The sequence below is a fragment of the Nipponia nippon genome, unplaced genomic scaffold (assembly GCF_047370975.1).
Source record: "Nipponia nippon isolate SJK-2023a ecotype South Korea unplaced genomic scaffold, ASM4737097v1 scaffold_2, whole genome shotgun sequence".
Classification (NCBI taxonomy): domain Eukaryota; kingdom Metazoa; phylum Chordata; class Aves; order Pelecaniformes; family Threskiornithidae; genus Nipponia; species Nipponia nippon.
In genome coordinates, this window is record NW_028262336.1 from 37458752 (window position 1) to 37476758 (window position 18007).

At 37.5% G+C, this 18007-nt stretch overlaps 1 protein-coding gene across 9 annotated transcripts in view; it reads left to right on the forward strand.

Moving 5' to 3' along the window:
• CASK (calcium/calmodulin dependent serine protein kinase) overlaps positions 1 to 18007 on the forward strand; it is a 234217-nt gene that overhangs the window by 82268 nt on the left and 133942 nt on the right. For all 9 annotated transcript variants that reach the window (XM_087756254.1, XM_087756258.1, XM_087756261.1 and 6 more), the window contains one exon: positions 14117 to 14222. In XM_087756254.1, the coding sequence (XP_087612380.1) occupies positions 14117 to 14222 (106 nt within the window). The remainder of the gene's footprint in view (positions 1 to 14116; positions 14223 to 18007) is intronic.

The window sequence follows — 18007 nt, forward strand, 5'->3', positions numbered from 1 at the left end:
AAAGGTTAAAATGGATTCCAGTTGCATTATTTTCTTTGGCATTTGGAAAACAAAAGATGAAAGATGATTTAATTTAATAAAGCACGTCTCAAGAAGGCTGAAAAGTTCAAAGCTTTAGGCTCAGGTTCAATGCTAAATGTTCAGAGGTTTAAAAAAATGTGTTGAGAGCTTTAATTATTTCTTTTTGCAGCTTAAGAATGTTATGATGCAGTTTATTGTGTTTTAAAATCCCACTTACCTAGAAATTATAAATAGGCTTTCCAAACTGACTGTAGTATGGGGAAAACATAGGATATATATAAACTGTATGAATTCCTCTGTGCTCTGAGGCCATTTTATTACCCTAATTAATTGTTCATGGATGAAGATTTATGCAACAGGATGATTTAAGCAGCCAAATCTTACTTCTCTATGGTAAATGGAGACTGAAGTACTGTAGCTATTAAGAAAAAAGAAGTGCAATAGAACAAGTACAGTGGGATGTGTTAGAAAGCATGTGGATGTGCAAAACATTTACAGTGTGCTTGTATCTATCGAGATGTGTGAGCTCTAGTTCAGCACCAGTCCAGAACTGACCCTTTGGAGGGTATCAGCTCCATTTTCTTGGCACTCCATTTCTGGGAGTGTTTATTAGCGTATCCACAGCTTGTGTTTAGCTAGGATAATAAATCCTCAAGAATGAGGGTCACTGTGACTTTCAAGTGACCTTACATGGAGATAGCTCAAGTCCACCATGGTTTATTAATTCAGGTATTGACTGGGAGAGACTGTACTGTATCATCATGGCCTGAGCAGCATAGCTGTTCTGCATATACTGCATTTAGGCTAATAAATTCTGCTAGACCTGAGCTGGCTCTTAATATTGTTGGAGATGCATATACAACCTGCATAAACAGCTCACGGATTTGCAAATTTGGCTTTTTATGTCAAAGTCACAAGTGCATAACTCTTCTTCTTCCTATAGCGGTGAGTACACCCCTCCCTGCCTCAGTTGCTTGTTGTCTTCTGCCTACTGCAGTAGTCTGGAAAAATGAGAACGTGGTTGTGCAGCATGAGACACACTGAACAGGTTTTTTCACCAGAAGAGGTTTGTGAGGGAAGGGAGGTCAGGGTCGAACTAGTATTTGCTTCCTTCTTCAAGGAAGGGGTGGGGACTACATTTTGTGCAACTAACTGTACTTCAGATTATTTTTAGGATCTGGACAATGCTGCATTCAGCCTGAGAGTCATGTGTTGTCATGTTAAGACATGGTTCTGATTTTGTTGTGCAGACAGGAAAGGTGGTCTAAAGAATCTGTGGAATGGGTCAGGGCTCTCTTAATTCAGCTGACCTGTGTGAGTGTTGTGATTTACATTTCCAAGTACCTCATCACGTCAATGAAATTATCTATCCTGGTGGTGTTTAATGTAGATAGATTTTTTTTTTTTTTTAACTTGTGAGGAAAAGAAATTTTATTTTTTTCTTTTAACAAAAGAACCCTGTTACCTGTTTCTTCCAGTGCTATTATAAAGCTCTGTTTTGCAGAGAGGATATGGATTATTATCAGTTGTTCTACTTCTGTGGACTTCTAAAATATAATAGTGGACATATGCTTTGACCATTAATATATATGCAAGCTTGTTGTTGCTCTTGCACTTTAGAGGAAGAAAAACAGGCAGAAATTGTAAGGTTCTGTTCTTACTCTAATTGATCATCATTTCACGTTTGGATACCAAAGAAAGAAAATGGATCTCATGCTAAGTGTTCAGGAGTGAGACAGTACAGGTGAGTTGTTGGAACAAATTTGAGTCAAGCCTTTTAACACCTGAAGAAATGAAGAAGGTTCATTCAGTTCTGAGAGTGTTTTACATGCAAGTACTATGAGTGTAGGTACTTAAATAATCTTTGCTCTGTCAAACAGGAGGGGCAGTCCATTATCCCCAGCTGGTTACTGCAAGGCATTATCGATCAACGCAAATCCCTCAAAATACACTGTAACAGTGAAGGAAACTGTTGTGTATTACTATGTGGTTCTTGCCATTGGCATCACCTGGAATTTCAGAGGCAGTGGGAAACTCCCTCAGAAATTAGTTTAAAAGCCATGCAGATGTACTGTTTCCAAGTCTGTATCTCCTGCTTTCTGATATAATTTCCAAATTCACAGATTGGATTAGGTGACCAAACTGTTTCTAACTCAATTTTTGCTAAGTATGAATTTTGGGTATTTTTTGTTCCTCGCTCATCACCAGAAAATAGAGGGGAAATAAAATACTGTTTTCTTAACGCTTGGGTGAGATTAAAGAAGTAAACTCTGCATGTCTGTATTGGTGAAGAGGAATTGTCCGTTAAATATCATGAGAAGTGTGTGTATATTATCAAAGAAAGCATTTCTCAGATGACCTCTAATTGCAAAAGCATTCAAATCAGTTCATAGGCAAAATTGTCATTGGATAGGTTCTTTATGGGGATATGTTACCTCTGTCAGTTTTGGTTAATTTACAGAGAAAAGCGTAAGTGACTATTTGTAAAATGTTCCAGTATTTTCAGCCTGTTGTACGATCCAAGACAAGTTAGGCAAGTTAAAAACTTATTCTGTGACTTGAATGTTGCTAGAAACAAATTTGAGCTCAGTTGCACTGGTTTCATCACAAACATTTGATTTTTGTGGAATGAAAGAGGGGATGTATTTTAAGGGCACTTGTTTCAGAGGCTTGGAGGAGTATTGCAACTGCAGAAGCAGAAAAGGGAAAATGTGCTCTTTAAAGCACTTAATAAGACAGTATTTAAAAGTATTTTATGAGTACGTGGAAGTAACAACAAGTCTAGTTTGTTGGTTCTTAGCATGAAATCCTGAAAGTGCTGGTAAAGAATACATTCGGTAGTGTTTTTTTAATTACTGAACTAAGACGTGCACACCTGTTTTACAAAACTTGCTTTATAATGTGTCAGTTAACAAAGAAAAGAAAAAAAATTTCTGTGACTTTTTGGTAATAATAGCAAAGAGAAGCATGTGCAGAAGTGGAGCAAACCAAAACAAACTCTTTTCTTGTCCTCAATTACTACTGCTTGGAAGGAGTTTTCTGGTTCCTAACATTGTTCTGTCACTGAACCAGAAAACCAGTTTTGTTAAGGTAATTGTTCCCCAGCATGCAGACATCACTCGGCTACAGGATTTCCTAGTTAGACAGAATTTGTATCATCCTTAAAAGTTGCCAGGTAGTTCTCTCTTGCTCGGGTGCCTCTCCGCAGTGCTGTTTGTCCGAGAGCTCAGTGTGCCGTGGAGGGAGCTTTCGGTACTCAGGCTGTCTCAGTACAGCAGCGTAGAATGCAGCTTGTGCTATTTTACCTAACTGAGAAAAACTGTAAAGTAACCTGTGCTGCATGCCACAGCTACCACAACTAAAACCCTGTCACTCCCTGAGCTGTGTGACATTGTAGAATTAACTTCATCGGAGTAACTTGATATTTTAGATGCTGGTTTTGCCCGGGTTGTCTAGGCTTGATATGGGCAAAATAGGCTGTTTCCTTTCTGCCATTAGTGGGCAACTGGTTTTGTATTGTCCATGCAGAGCCTGGCAGTTTAAGACCAAGGAAATTTTGATCAAAGCAAACAAACAGGTAAATTTTGTCTGTAGGAGAAGCATCTTAAGCAGTCAGTTCCCTCTTCTGAGTGCCTTTCTGCCTGTTAGTGTTCAACAGCAGCAGTGTAATGGATTATTTAACCCTTCCTAGAATAGGAGTTAGGGATAGTTTGTCTAGACTAGCTGAATCTGTTAAGAATAGATTTCCTTTGTGTCTTTCAATTTCCAGACTTTTTCCTGTAAAATTGAGATTCTTCATTAATATCAGAAAGTAAATTTCCCTGTCATTATGTTCAGGAAAAGGCTAGGCCACAGAAGAAAAGACATTTCAAACGAAAAGAAACCTGCAAATGTTATAATGATCAGCATCAGAAATAACTTCTAATTTTTCAGGATCAAGTAACATGAATCTTTTCTTGATAATGTTCCATTGCCTTCGAGGGCACTTACTTGATGTAATGTCATGTACATGAGTAGTAAATGTCATGTACATGAGTAGTAAAACCTCATTTGAAGGACTGCAAAGTCTAGGCTTTAGTTAACCTGATCCACCTAAGTGAATTTTGGCCAAAATATTAAAGAGCTGGCAAAGTTTGGCATAAAAATTTTCTGCCAATCTGAATTTAACGTTGATAATGATGCTCTTAGCACATTCTGAGATATACATTACCTGTATTGCCGTGGCCAAAGGCTGAAGAAAAAACAGAAACACATGCATACATGCACATACGCACCCCCTGCAGCAAAAAAAAAATAAATCCCTTCAAACAAACAAAAACCAAAACAAAAAAAAACACCTTGTGTGATTAACGTTTAAAAAAGAAAAATTCCAGTGATTTAAACTGAACTACTTGCAAGTTCTAGCTTTCTAAAGATTTTGCTGGACTTCAAAGCAATAAACACACAGCTCTGTTATAGTTTTGTGGATTAAACAAAGAACTTCTGGCTCACAGCAGCAAACTGTGTTTAAATGTATTCTAGTTGTGTAATACAATTACCGATGTGTGCAGTGTAATAGATTCCTGGTGTGGTCATCAGCTGTGAATGGCTCCTTAGGCATAGTGGAGAGAATGGTCTTCCGCAGAATCTGGCTGAAAGGGTGCTTAGCCCTCGGTGTACCTTAATTATTTTAGGGTGGCATACCTTTTTTTGTTGTTGTTGTTTTTGTTCTTAGGTCTGAACTGTAATCATCATTAATCAGCTCAATGGTATAAAACTGGCCAAACATAAAGCTCTCTGCGGCTAAATAAACGCAGCCACCTTTTGTATTCAGTTGCTGACTACATACCACGTCAAAGTAGGAGCTGTGTTGCCACCTAGTGAGAAATCTGTAGGCATGCATGATGACTTGGAGTCGCAAAAACATAGGAAATTAGAGAGGAAAGAGTAATAGGACCTGACTTCAAAGAGCTGGGGTTGTTCAGCCTGGAGAACAGAAGGCTGTGGGGAGACCTTATTGCAGCCTTTCAATACTTAAAGGGGGCCTACAAGAAAGATAGGGATAGTCTTTTTAGCAAGGCCTGCTGTGACAAGACAAGGGGTAATGGTTTTAAACTAAAGAAGGGTAGATTTTGACTGAACACAAGGAAAAAATTTTTCACGATGAGGGTGGTGAAACACTGGAACGGGTTGCCCAGAGAGGTGGTAGATGCCCCATCCTTGGAAACATTCAAGGCCAGGCTGGATGGGGCTCTGAGCAACCTGATCGAGTTGTAGATGTCCTTCCCAGTTGCAGGGGGGTTGGACTAGATGACCATTCAAGGTCCCTTCCATTCCAAAGCATTCTATGATTCTGTGATTCATTTTTCAATTTTAATTTGAGTTTCAGTTAAATGTATGAAAGTATAAAGCTACTGCAAGCTAGCATTTCCTGATAATACTGTGAAATCTAGTGTTCTTAGTTTTCTGACTTCTTTAGCCTTTGGGAGGACAGCAATGTTATAGACAGTTGTGATTTGACATATTGTCAAACACTTTAAGCCAGTGCTGCTGTTGAGAAGAGCAATGCTGCTGTAATCTGGCCATTTGTTTCTATTGCTGTGCTATCAACACTATTGTGCTCATAAGTGTATGTGCAGATACCCAGAACTAGCCAGAACTAGTCTGGTTGAAAAATAGCTCTAAGGGGAGGGGAAAAAAGATTGTTTGCAGTCAAGTCGATCCTTGATTCTGTTTATTGTGCAGTTGCACAAGCAATTGCACTAGCATGAAGGGGAGAGATGGTGAAGGAGGAGAGAATGAGTTGATAGAAGAGGGAACAATTGCTGCTTTTAATGGGGCTGCTAGTTTTAAGTGTTTATCGGTTAGTTTTCAGTACAAGAAAGAACAATCTGTGTAACTTAATGAAATTATGACCTTCCAGTCATTTCAATAAAGAAGACCACTGTGACCTTACAGCTGAGCATTTTGTCAGTTCAGTGCTCCAGCTAGCGTGTAGCATTCTTTTGTCAAATACACACCTTGTGTCTAATTGTTTTTCTGTTTTATTTTTTCAAAGAAGTTTCACAGTGTATTCTGACAGATCAGCTGCGGCACATACCCTTCCACTTCCCTCTGTTAAAGAATTCATTGTATCACAGTGTTTAAAATTGTGGTTTGTAGTGTAACAACATGTGGTCTATAGTAATTGGGAAGGTGTTGGGTTTCAGACTATTATGCAGTGCTTTATAACAGGTGGGAACATGGGATTTAATATAATATGGTTATCGGTAGTGAACCCACTTTCATAATTTGATTGATCACGGCTTGAGAGTCAATGACTGTTTTCAATTTCCTTTCATTAATTATTGAAAACAGAGCAATGTTAGGAGAAAAGGAAAGTGTTTCAGATTTTACAGCAGAGGTTCCAAAATGTCTTCAGCAGCAACTCCATTTCTGTTTGGAAGTCCGAACCCTCCTTATTCCTTTTTAAATTAATTTATGGAGTTTATAACACTATTTCTGATGATCGTGTCCCTACTTGAGTTTGTGAAACACTTCTGAAACTGCTACTTTGCAGCAGGGAGAACTACTAAGAGTGTTTTGAAATACAGATTGTGCATCTAAAAAAAAAAAAAACAATCTAGGAAGTGTTGGTTTCACTTGTCTGTGTTTCCCCTCTTCTTCCTCTGTTCCCCCACCTCGCTGTTGAGTATAAACCAAGACGATGTAGAATGTAGAAAATCTTAGAGGAGCGATATGGGCTTATCCAATCTTTGTTCCTGCTTGAGAAAGATTAGATTTTATTTTTTTTCATTGTGGTGGGTGCTTTGTAAAAAGTTGCTAAGAATTATCGTTTAATTAAATGAAATTAAATGATTTGGTTTTAATTATCTGCAATAGGCAACTGTTAATATTCTTTCAGACATTCTTAAACATTTTTATTAGTTCAAGCTGATTCATTACCCAAAATACACCAATCTTATTTATGAAGCATTACTTGTTTGTATGCCAATAAAAATGAGGAAATGAGTAAAAGGAGGGAGGGTTTGCTTTCACGAACACAACCATGCAAACCAATTACCATGTCTGTCAGATATGTGATTCTGGACAAGTTTGGTGGATGTATCAGAATTCGTGAGAGAAAAGGAAAGTGGTTTTTTCACACCCACTTTCGTGTTCTTCATAGCTAATGGAGTATGAACTGAGGAAGGAAAATTGCCTTTTCAGTCTCCCAAGACACCCAGCTCCAGCTAAAAAGCCATTAACATGTTTATATTTATGTCCAACTGCTGAGAAAGAATAGAGTAGAAAATGGAAGTTATTCAGAATTTAGCAAGTGTCTATAAAGTCTGATTCCACGAAATTGAGATTTCCATAGGTTTCTGCATGGGGGGCTCAGAAATAGATTCTGTTTGTTGAGTATTAGCTGTAACTGCATTTTGTTTCTCGTTCTTCATGTTATCATTTTTATTCCAAATGCTACAGTAGTATTAAAACAAAAGATACTGACTGGAGACGGATTATCTCACATTGTCATTGTAACTTGATTACGATGGTGTTTTTATCAAGTGCCATTCACAAGCTATATGCATTTGCTTCTTTTCGGTATATGTTTTAAGCACGTTTGTTAAGGTATGGACTGATTATACAATAAAGGATTTGGTGATGATGGAGACACTTTGCAGGGAGAGTTGTGTACGTGTACTTGTGTTTTGCAACATCCTAAGCAGCTCCGAGTGCTGGCTTTCATAGTCTTATTTGCTTTCTCATTCCATATTTCTTTCCTTTCTTTTAAGCCAGCTTCTAGATCCAGTTCAGATTGCTCACCGAGCCATTTCACACACTAAGACTGCATGACACCGAGCCAGTGGGGAAAAAAAATGAATGTTGTTTTTAACTGAGTTAACACTGAAATGGTTTGGTGTGTGGTGTGACAAGCTCCAGGCTGCTGCGCAGTGGAACAGAGGGCAAGAATGTGCGTGGGATGAAAGGAGAAACAGCCAGCAGTTAAATCAGCTTGGCTACCACGGAGCTTTAGCCACCCCAAAGTGTGTGGGAGGGGAGGCAGGAAAGCTCTTACTACTTGTTGAGGCAAGGCGTCATTAAATGGTCAGATATATCTGTGTGATGAGGAGTCGGTCGCATATCCCAGGAAGGCAGGCATTGCGGTTTTAATTAAGAGAGAGGGGAATACTCTCTTGTGGAAGAAAAAAATAAAACATCTTTGTGGCAGAAGCATCACTGTGGTTCTGTAGTATAGGAGTTTCATTGCCAATATCAGTATAGGATGTTCCAAGCTCCAGCTGCTCATTCCTGTTGCAGCATGTTGGCTGTGCCGAGAGCTTTTATGACTTCCTTGCTATATTATTAATAAAGCCTAAAAGTAATTTTCACAGAGGAGCAAGAATAAGCAAACAGAGAGGGGATAGGGAAACTTTTTAAGCTAGTATTGCCCTAAAAGTTCACCTGGTTTTGGAAGCACGACCTGAGGTAGAGTACAATTGCTTAAACTAGAGTTTGCTGTAGTGCAGGATGTGTGGTGTGCTTGTTATGCACTGTCTTGAGGCAGAGGTGTATAGAAGTGTGCTCAGCTTGGAGGTAGTCAGCTCCTCTGGAGCCTCTTGAAGCGTGGTCTCCAGTGCAGTCTTGGCTACTAGAAAATGTAGCAGACCTATATTAAATGTAAGTGGCAAATTTTTGGTAATGGAAGGCTGCAGGGGTGGCTTCCGTGGGAAGAGGCTCGGGGCTGACCTGTACTGGACACAGCTGGTTCCAGACAGCTCCAACAGACCAAAGCTGAACCCGTCAGCCATGTGTGTGGTGCTTCTGTGAAAATATATTTAAGGAAGGGTAGGAAATGCTGGAGTGAGGCATGGGGAGTGTGGAACAAAAAGAGGGAATACCAAGATCAGGGAAGGAGGAAGAGGAGGAGGAAGTTCATGGCAGAGCAGATATCCCCTGCAGCCCATGGAGGACCCATGCTGGAGCAGCAGAAAGGTGTGAGAAAGAAGGAGCAGCAGAGAGGAGCCACTGTGTACTGAGCATGACCCCCTGCCCACTGCACCACTCAGAGTTGCGGGGTAGAGGAGTCTGGAGTGAAGGAGTGAAGTTGAGCCTGGGAAAGGGGGAGGAAATTTGTTGGTTTAACGTTTATATTCCTTTTACCGAAATCAATAAGTATTTATTTTAATTGACAATAAATTAAGTTAACTTTGTCAAGTAAGGCTATTTTGCCCTCAATAGCAGCTGGTAAGAAATCTCCCTGTCTTTATCTCAACCCATGAGCTTTTTTGTTCCAGTTCGTCATATTTTCTACCCCCTGCCCTGCTGAGAGTAGAGAGTGAGCAAGAGCCTGGGTGGTTGTTTAGCAGCTAGCCAAGGCTAATCCAGAAGACAAAAACCAATGTATTCGTAGACTGAAAGGTCTGCCTTATACATGCTTCAGGGGATTACTTTTGAACTAGGACTAGTTTGGCCTTGTGGCCTGTTCCAGACTGGAGTGCATGAGGGATGTTTCCGAAGCACATCGTTCAGTTTGGTTGTATCTGGAAGAATTCTAGTTGGAGTGGTCAGCAGCTTCTCCATGATGTGCACCGAAGGATGGTAGGTGAGAATGACACAACTAAATGAAAAAAGCATATTGATTTCCCTTTAAAACTTAGTACTACCACATCTATTTAAATTATATATAATCATAGTCTCACTATACAAAATATATAGAAGTATTTTAAGGAAGAAGTTTACTACTGATGTGGGTGCTTCCTTTCAAAACAGTGTCATACCCATGCTGTGGCTGGAGAACTAATCCTGTAAAGGACTGAGCCTGGAAAATCAGAATCCTGCATGTTTAAAAATGACGTATGTCTTCCATCTTGCTAAGAAACTTGACGCCGTCCTTCCCCAAAAAAGATGTGGCTGCTACAGTCTGTGCATGTCACTTTTAAGATGTTAAAATGGTGCTATAATCCAGGCTGCTAGAAAGCATTTAATTCTTCCATGCCATGGCAGAATTCTTCCAGGATACCATGAGCATACTTTCAAAATATATTCAGTATGTTTGAGATGTTTTAAAACCTTGTGTATCAGATTTTAAAAGGAAATTAGGTGTTTGCCAGAATTGTCAGAGATGCATGGGATATTATGTAGTTAACTCCCATGGAAATTTTAAGTGATGCTCATGTTTTATATTTTCTATCAAAGACTGACATATCTTTCTTTATGGTTATCTAGAGTAGTTATCTTTTTAGTGCTTCCAGCAATTCATTTTCAGTGTCACTATCCAAACACAAGGCTGCATTTTCTCTGTGTGGTGATTATCGCTGGGAATTCCCTTTTCCATCTTAGAAGTCTGAACTTTCATGCCATTTTTAACAACGTCAGTGACTCTCTCTAAATAATTAGCCATGTATAAAATGGAAACTTGAACGTGTCTCCAGTTGCTAAAAAAAAACTCTCAAAGTTTTGTAAATAGACTGAAATTCTGGAACGTTTATTGGTAACAGTAGTGTAAAATGACAGCTTTTAAATGATTTTCAAATTATGATGTAAAGTATCAGACTGTGTGCTAAGCAAGTTAAATGAAACACCACATCTTTCTCCCTATTTCTGGTTGTGTAACAATACCTTTCATGGAGTTGGCAGAGAAACTTTTAAAGCTTGTGCTTTTAAACCTTGCTGTGCTACTTACTATTGCTGTTGTCATTACTGTTTAATTTTGAATGAAGTGCTGACAGAGAAGGCTTAAAGAATGGACCAGAAAGTCATTTCTTCAGCCATATCAAGAAGAGAAAAATTAATAAAGTGTTCAAAAAGGATTCAAATATAAAGTAAAATAGTCCAGCACTTAAAAGATAACAGTTTGTTTTAGATTCTAAGACCTTGTCTTGCCTTAGGGTATGTTCTTTTAGCTAAATTTTGTTTACTAGTGAAGGAGACTGTTCTAAATATGAGATACATAACCATTAGTAAATGGTACATGTCACCTCTTGCTGCTTACTCTATTGGCAGATTCTAGAGTTGTCCTGGAGCTCTTTTAGGTGTTCCGAATATGAAAGGCTTATTTTGATATGGGGTGTGCGGGACCTTTATTACTACATGACGTGGCTAAAATACTCAGCAGAGGTTTAGAAAACTTAACAGGAGGTAGCAAATAGTTGATACGATGTTACATTCAGAATAAGTTACAGATAATACAGTGGCTCACAAGATAATAATGGGATTTTTCTTAGGAAATCTTCAGTCATCTCCTTGCAGCCAAACATCTGCTTGGTTTATGTTGTATTCAAAACTGGAGTAGTATCTGTAGGCACTTCGGATTTTAATTACCTCTTGAGGAACATGTGGATATGAAATTTAATTCAGTCTGGTAAAAGCATTTGATAAAGGATTGAGTAGATGACAATGTCATTTTTTTAAGTGAAACCATGAAATATATGTGCCATCTCTGCCTTTTCTCTTCCCTCCCCTTTCCTTTTTACTGGTCTTAAACATGACATATTTTGACATTTGGTTCACAGTCCAAATGAACTTCAGAATCCGTCATCTCTTTTCGGCCCTGTGGCTTTGTTGAATCAATGTGGTATGTGCTTGTCTGTCTCTCTGTACCTAGTTTTCTTCTTCCTTAATAGGTCTACTGTTAAACAAGTCCCTGCTGTTTTTAAAATAGGACTTTGTTCTGCTCTTAGCCCCAAAACCTCTTTGTCACACAAAACCTTGTTCTGTGACTTCTGTTCATTTGTTTTCCTGTTTGGAGATTTTATTTTCCACTTTCTATTTCTCCTTCCTCTGCTGCTGATGCTCAGTTTGTGAGCAATTGGTTCACTCATGCAATATTACACAAAGGAACGAGGTAAATGGCAGCATATATTTTCTTCCTCACTGTTCTACTTCCCTTCAAAATACAAATAAAGCCCACAAGAAATTAATAAAGTAAGCAGCCAAAATAAACTGTTTTGAACGCAATTTTTACCTGTGAATGAAGCAGAACTTTTCTGTAGTTTCCTATTGGATTTTCACTTTGCTCTGCATCTAAAACAGGTACCAGGTATCATGGTGAGGTGTGGTAGCATTAAATTCATTATACAGTGACACAAAATAAAAGCACCATATTTTCTGGAGATCAATCATTCACAGAATCACATGGTTTTCTGTTCTCTTATGCTATCCGCTGGTATGCTTACCTGTGATCCTATTTAGGAAAGACAGGATGTAGAATCATAGAATCGTTAAGGTTGGAAAGGAGCTCTGAGATCATCGAGTCCAACCTGTGTACTTCAGTGAAAGACAAAGAGAACCTCACGGCCTAGAAAAGAGGTGGTAATTGTTTAGTGGCGAATCAATGCCTAAGCGTGATGGAAGGGAACGTTACAATATGGTTTTAGTAGTTCCTCTGCATGAAGGTGGTGTAAAGACTGATATGCGAGTATTTTTAATAGTGAAAGGCATACTGCTGTTTTCTTACTTGACAGAAACTCTGTATAAAGAACAAATTTTACATTCATTTCTTTATCTAAATTTCGTCTGCATCAGAGACAGTTATTTGCTTCTTTTTGCTGCTCTGTCACCTGCACTTCCTCAGGTGACGTTACATAATGGTTTCCAAGGGGTTGCTCTGCTCATTTTGCTTTTAGATTATATTTGCAAGGAGGGAGGAAGCACATAATGCAAGTGTAATATGAAAGTTCTAGTAAGAAGATTCACACTTTGTGAATCTGAAAATTTTTCATGGATTAAAATTCAGTCATTTCCAAATTCTGAGTGTTTCTTCTGAAGTTATAGATGAGTAAAAGATCAAAAGGCTAGCATAAATCTGAGTAATCATGCTTCACATGAAAGAATGTTCATCTCGCTGCTTGTATTTTTGAATGTTATTGATTCATGTTAGAAATGTAATAGGGCACATATGAAAATAGTGCATTTTAAATTTCTTTCTAGTGTAGCACAACAATATGTTAAGCATTCTAAAACCAAGAAACCATATTTATATTTTCCCATAAATACATATGTAGGTCATTCTTGAACAATGAACAATTGTATGGAAAGAGAATAGACATGTAAAATGTCTACATCAGAATACAGACTGGTATTTTCCTCTCTTCTCAAATTATCATCAAGGCTATTCATTCAGGATTTTGCTATTTTTCTAGAATACTAGTGGTAAGTTAAAAGAAAAAAATGTTTAAGGATGATTAAATAACAAAAATACCAAATGGTTTCAACAAAGAAAAAAGAAAATTAATTCAGTGCAGTTTGGTTTTTTTGTATTTCTATACTAGCAGAAGGATTGATTTATGATCAGAAAAAGTAAAAGTGTTGTTTGGTTAAAAGCAAAATCTCTCAAGCTTTGAGATATGTCACAGTGGTTTCTGCTCTTTCTTTATTCACAACTGTTTCTGCTTTTCTCCCTCTTCTCTAGAACAGAGATGCAAGCTAATACATGCTGGTTAAAATTTATGCCAGTGTCATTTCATATATTGTGATTTAAAAAAAAAAATCACTATTAAAGAAGTAAATAGCAAGAAATTTAAACATAATAAGAAAACAGCTTTGCTTAAGAGGGTGATCCGATACCCATATAGGTTTCCTAGACAGGTTGTAGAGTCTTCATTCTTGGAGACATTCAAAACCCAACTGGATGTGGTCCTGGGCAGCCTGCTCTAGTTGACCTTGGTTTGAACAGAGGGATCAGACTAGAGCCCTTCAGGTTTTAATAGTTCTGTAGTGTGGTGAAAGAGCCTGTCTTCTGTATTTGGAGATAATTTCACGGTGATGTTGGATATTTAGGATGAAAATCTTGGTGTAGTCTGCATATGTGCATTAAAAGAAATTACCATACAGTCTTTCAGATTATGACCAAGGAGATCTTTTACTAATAGGTCAAATCACGAAAGCCTACTAAGTTTTGTGTGTTTATATTTTGAGATCTATGTGAGTTTTTAAACTTAATTTCACACTTAAGTTCTGAAGGAGAATAATTAAATATCATCGCGTCAGTGTTCTTGATAAAGATTAAAGAATTTATTAGACGTTGCAGATGTGTACATGTTTCCAAACATTGTGTTCTCATTGTTTTCAATTTTTTTTTATTCAACAGCTTGATTATATAGCTAATACACTACCTTATTATCTTCCACAGATCTGAAGAGAGAAGCCAGTATTTGTCACATGCTGAAGCATCCTCATATTGTTGAACTATTAGAGACATACAGCTCAGATGGAATGCTTTATATGGTCTTTGAGTTGTAAGTTTCTCTCTTTGATTTTACCTTTCTTTGTTGTCATTTGCTAAATAAAATCCTTAAAGTATGTCCATTTCCACCTGCTTGTTTTGTAGCTCAGAAGTCTTAAGTGGTATGAAAATATTTATTTCTGGCAAGTGCAGTTTGTCGCAAATAAAAAAAGTTGTCACACTGGCTAAGTGACTAACATCAGGCTGATTCTTTATAGCAGGCTTTCTAAGGGCAGACATGCTATTCATTGATGGCTGCTGCGTCCCTAATAGCGTGCACAAGAACAAGTTAAAAATCTGCTGATAGTCATCATCTTTGGGTAACTGATGGTATTCTATTCGAGTTGTGAAGTTTTATTTGGTTTTTTTCCAGACTATTGTTTCTTTAGCACTGCTTTTCCTTTACTAGATAAGAAAGTAAAGCTTACTGGAGTATTTAAGTATTCTTGTAAATCGATATACCTGCTCTCATCAGATGAAAAGAGGCATTAGTCTAAAAGATATGTTTTGGAAGCTTGAATGTAGGAGTTTAGTTACTATTGGCATATGGAAGGGTGAACAAAACATGACCTTTCAGCAGTGTACAGGTATTTTTAATCGACAAGAAGAAACAAAAGGAGGGGCAGCTCCTAAATTGCCACATTCCTCCTCCAAGGGAAAATTATTAGTCCTTCTTTAGTTAGGTTTTAGCTAACTGGGAAGGACAAAAACAGGCATGCAGAATGCTAATTTATGCATCTTCTGTATTCGATCTTCCTTCTCTTCTCTGTACCTACCAGCTCTTCTTTATATGTTCCCCATATATGCATTCCTAGTGTGTCTGGGTGTATGTGTTTATACCTCCTTAATTTCTCTGATCTTCCTGCATTGTGTTTTGTGATGCATTTCACCTGCTTACATTTGGAGCAAGCCACATCATGCCAGTGTGTTAGGTCAAATTGGCATGTCCACTAGAGCCAAATATTTAACTTGAGACATGCACTTTAAAAGTACTTCTCACATATTAGTTTTACCATTGAAGTAGAGAAAAAGTCTTACGATTTGAAATAATTGTTTTATGCTTTCCTTTCTGTAATTTGTTATTCAATACTGACTTTGGTTTTTATTTTGTAAATCCCAAAGCATGGACCAAGGGACTTTAATTATCCTATTATGAAATGATTATGTACACCTTGGAGACATACTGTGATAATTAACAAGATTTTGAAATGGAAAAAAGGTTTTGCTTCTATTTTTACCATGCCGGTAGCTCAGAAATATGAGGCAAAAGCAGTAATTATTTTTTTAATGACAAGCCTATTATCATTTATGTTTGTATACATAAAAAGTAAGTCTGGACAATTACGATTACTACACAAATACTGTACCTGACTTCAGGCCACATGAAAGAAGGAAATATGAGGCTAAATTATTTGAAGGATAATAATTCTTTACCATCTCACATGTCCTTGTCTCCCTTGCACACTGCAAGACATCACTCTCTTGTAACAAACAGTGATAGAAAATGAGACAGTAGAAACACCTGTGCTCAAAATGTAGCAGGGAATGGAACAGTTGTGGGCACAATGTGTTATGCTGGAGTGGATGCTTTGGTACAGTGATTAAACAGAAGACTGATATTTGCTCTGGAGTAAGACTGCATTGTCTGAGTTTGATTGGATTAGTGGCATGCTATATAATTGTGAGCATAATAAGAAACTTGTGGTTAGTAGAAAAGCATCTATGTATTTGTAGGTAATTTATTTTCCCTCGTACTGCTTTCTGTTCATTATGCTATTATTATAACAGACTTAACTGCTTGCAATGAAGTTCTGTCTGCAGTGATAAAATATATTTTATTAGGGGCTAGTTATTCTGAAATGACAGAAAAGAGGAAGACGACACAGATCTGCAGAGGAGATAGAAGCCCAGCTGGTGACGGGCTATTTGTGGACTGGCAGATGCTTTGCATGGAAATTAATTCAGGTCCAGCACATGAAATGCATCCAATAACCAAACCTAAAGCTTTGTGCCATCAGTTGCACGCAAATGACACACAGGTCCACTACTGTTTCATAAGCTGTGAGCTACATGGAGCAGCTGCTAAAATGACCCTGAATATCTTGCCAAATCTATTGTTACAAAAAAGCACAAGTTAAATAAGCAAATGCAGCATATATCTCATAACAAGAAACTTTACCACTCAGAAAAAAATACAATCTGTGCCCAACTTTGAAAACTTTTGTTACAATAAACATTAAAAAAATCAAGTCACAATTTATAGAAGCACTGATGAACGTGAACAGTAGCAGTGAAGTTTAACACCAAAAATTTAGCTATGTTTTTAACACTATTTATACACAAATTCAAGCACTCTTTAGAATGGGGCCATCATGTCATGTTACCAGTAGGTTGCGATTAACCATTAGGTACTGCTGTAATAAACTGCATAGAAGCAGTTGGCCGTAATAGATGAAGTGCATGTGTAGAGTAAGAAGCAGACCCTGTCCCGGAAAGTCTTATTCTTAAAGTAAAATTATTATTTTAAAAGTATTTAGATGTTATTACATCATGAATGAGAGAGTACGTGCCTGTGCCAAGTGATTCCCACACTCACACCCCAGCTGCTCCCCAGAAGGGTAATGGACTCTTTGCACTGATGGAAGAGATCCATTGGAGGCTCTAGAGAGACCTTGCACTGAGGTAGGGCCAGCGCTAGTCTTTATCGTACAGTTGCAATTTTCTTTCCCATTCTGCGGTGTTATTTGCTGACAGCTGTATATGAAGTGATCCATCATTAGTCTTAAGTGTGACCTTTTACCTAATACAAGCACGTAGTCAATAGAAGTACATCAAACAGATATATTTTACAGTGTCAAAACAGATGAAAGCAATCTTATTTTTTTAAGCCTGTGCCTTGCAAAGAACAAAATAATATGCAAAACTCTCCTGCTGTGTAAAAATTCCATTGGTTCCTTTTGTATTTGTTCAATAATGTGCTATTCTAGACAGTGCTGTCCCTGTCACGTGATGTTTGCTTGGTAATTTATGCATGGGGGGGGGAACACTGATTTTACATAGAATGCTGTTTTCTGTTTGGTGTATAACTATCACTTTTGCTTTAATATTCTATTGCTTATTACATTTGTTTTCTAATGACCATTGGTCTTTATCAATGAGAATACTTTGAGAAGGGTCAGCCACTTGCAATATTTCTAAAACAAAGCAAATATGGCATTTGAAGTGTCTGAAAACCATGTTTTAGAGTTAGAGTACATTATATGCAGTTTATCCTCAGTATAATCAAAGTATGTGGACTGAGAGTACTTACCTTTCATGCTGAAGAGCTCATATACATGAGCAGTGGGTGAATTGCAGATACCTTAATCTGGTCATTTGCAGAATATTGTCTCACCACTATACATATGTGGTTTTGCTTTTCTTAGTGCATTCTAAGAGAGATTTGTCTCTTGGGATGTTAGAAGAACTGATCTTATTTAGATTTACCAGTTATGCTGTATATATATATATATAGTTATAGAAATATACCTTTGCCATTTAACCTAGCTAACATGTAAAAATGCTTTAGTTTTAAAATCTCAAGTTCATAAAAGCAGTACTTTAAAATGGTTGTAGTTACTTAAGTTTATGTTAAGCATAAGCTGATGATATGCATTTAAATGACGGTACATTCAATCATGCGGCTTTGTTAAAGTGTTAAGAAAAAAAGAAGAAAAAATGAATGCTATCTATTTATTCTCCTTTGTTACAATACTGTGAAATAGCACAGCTGCTTAGTTTATGGAGTGAAAACTTGTT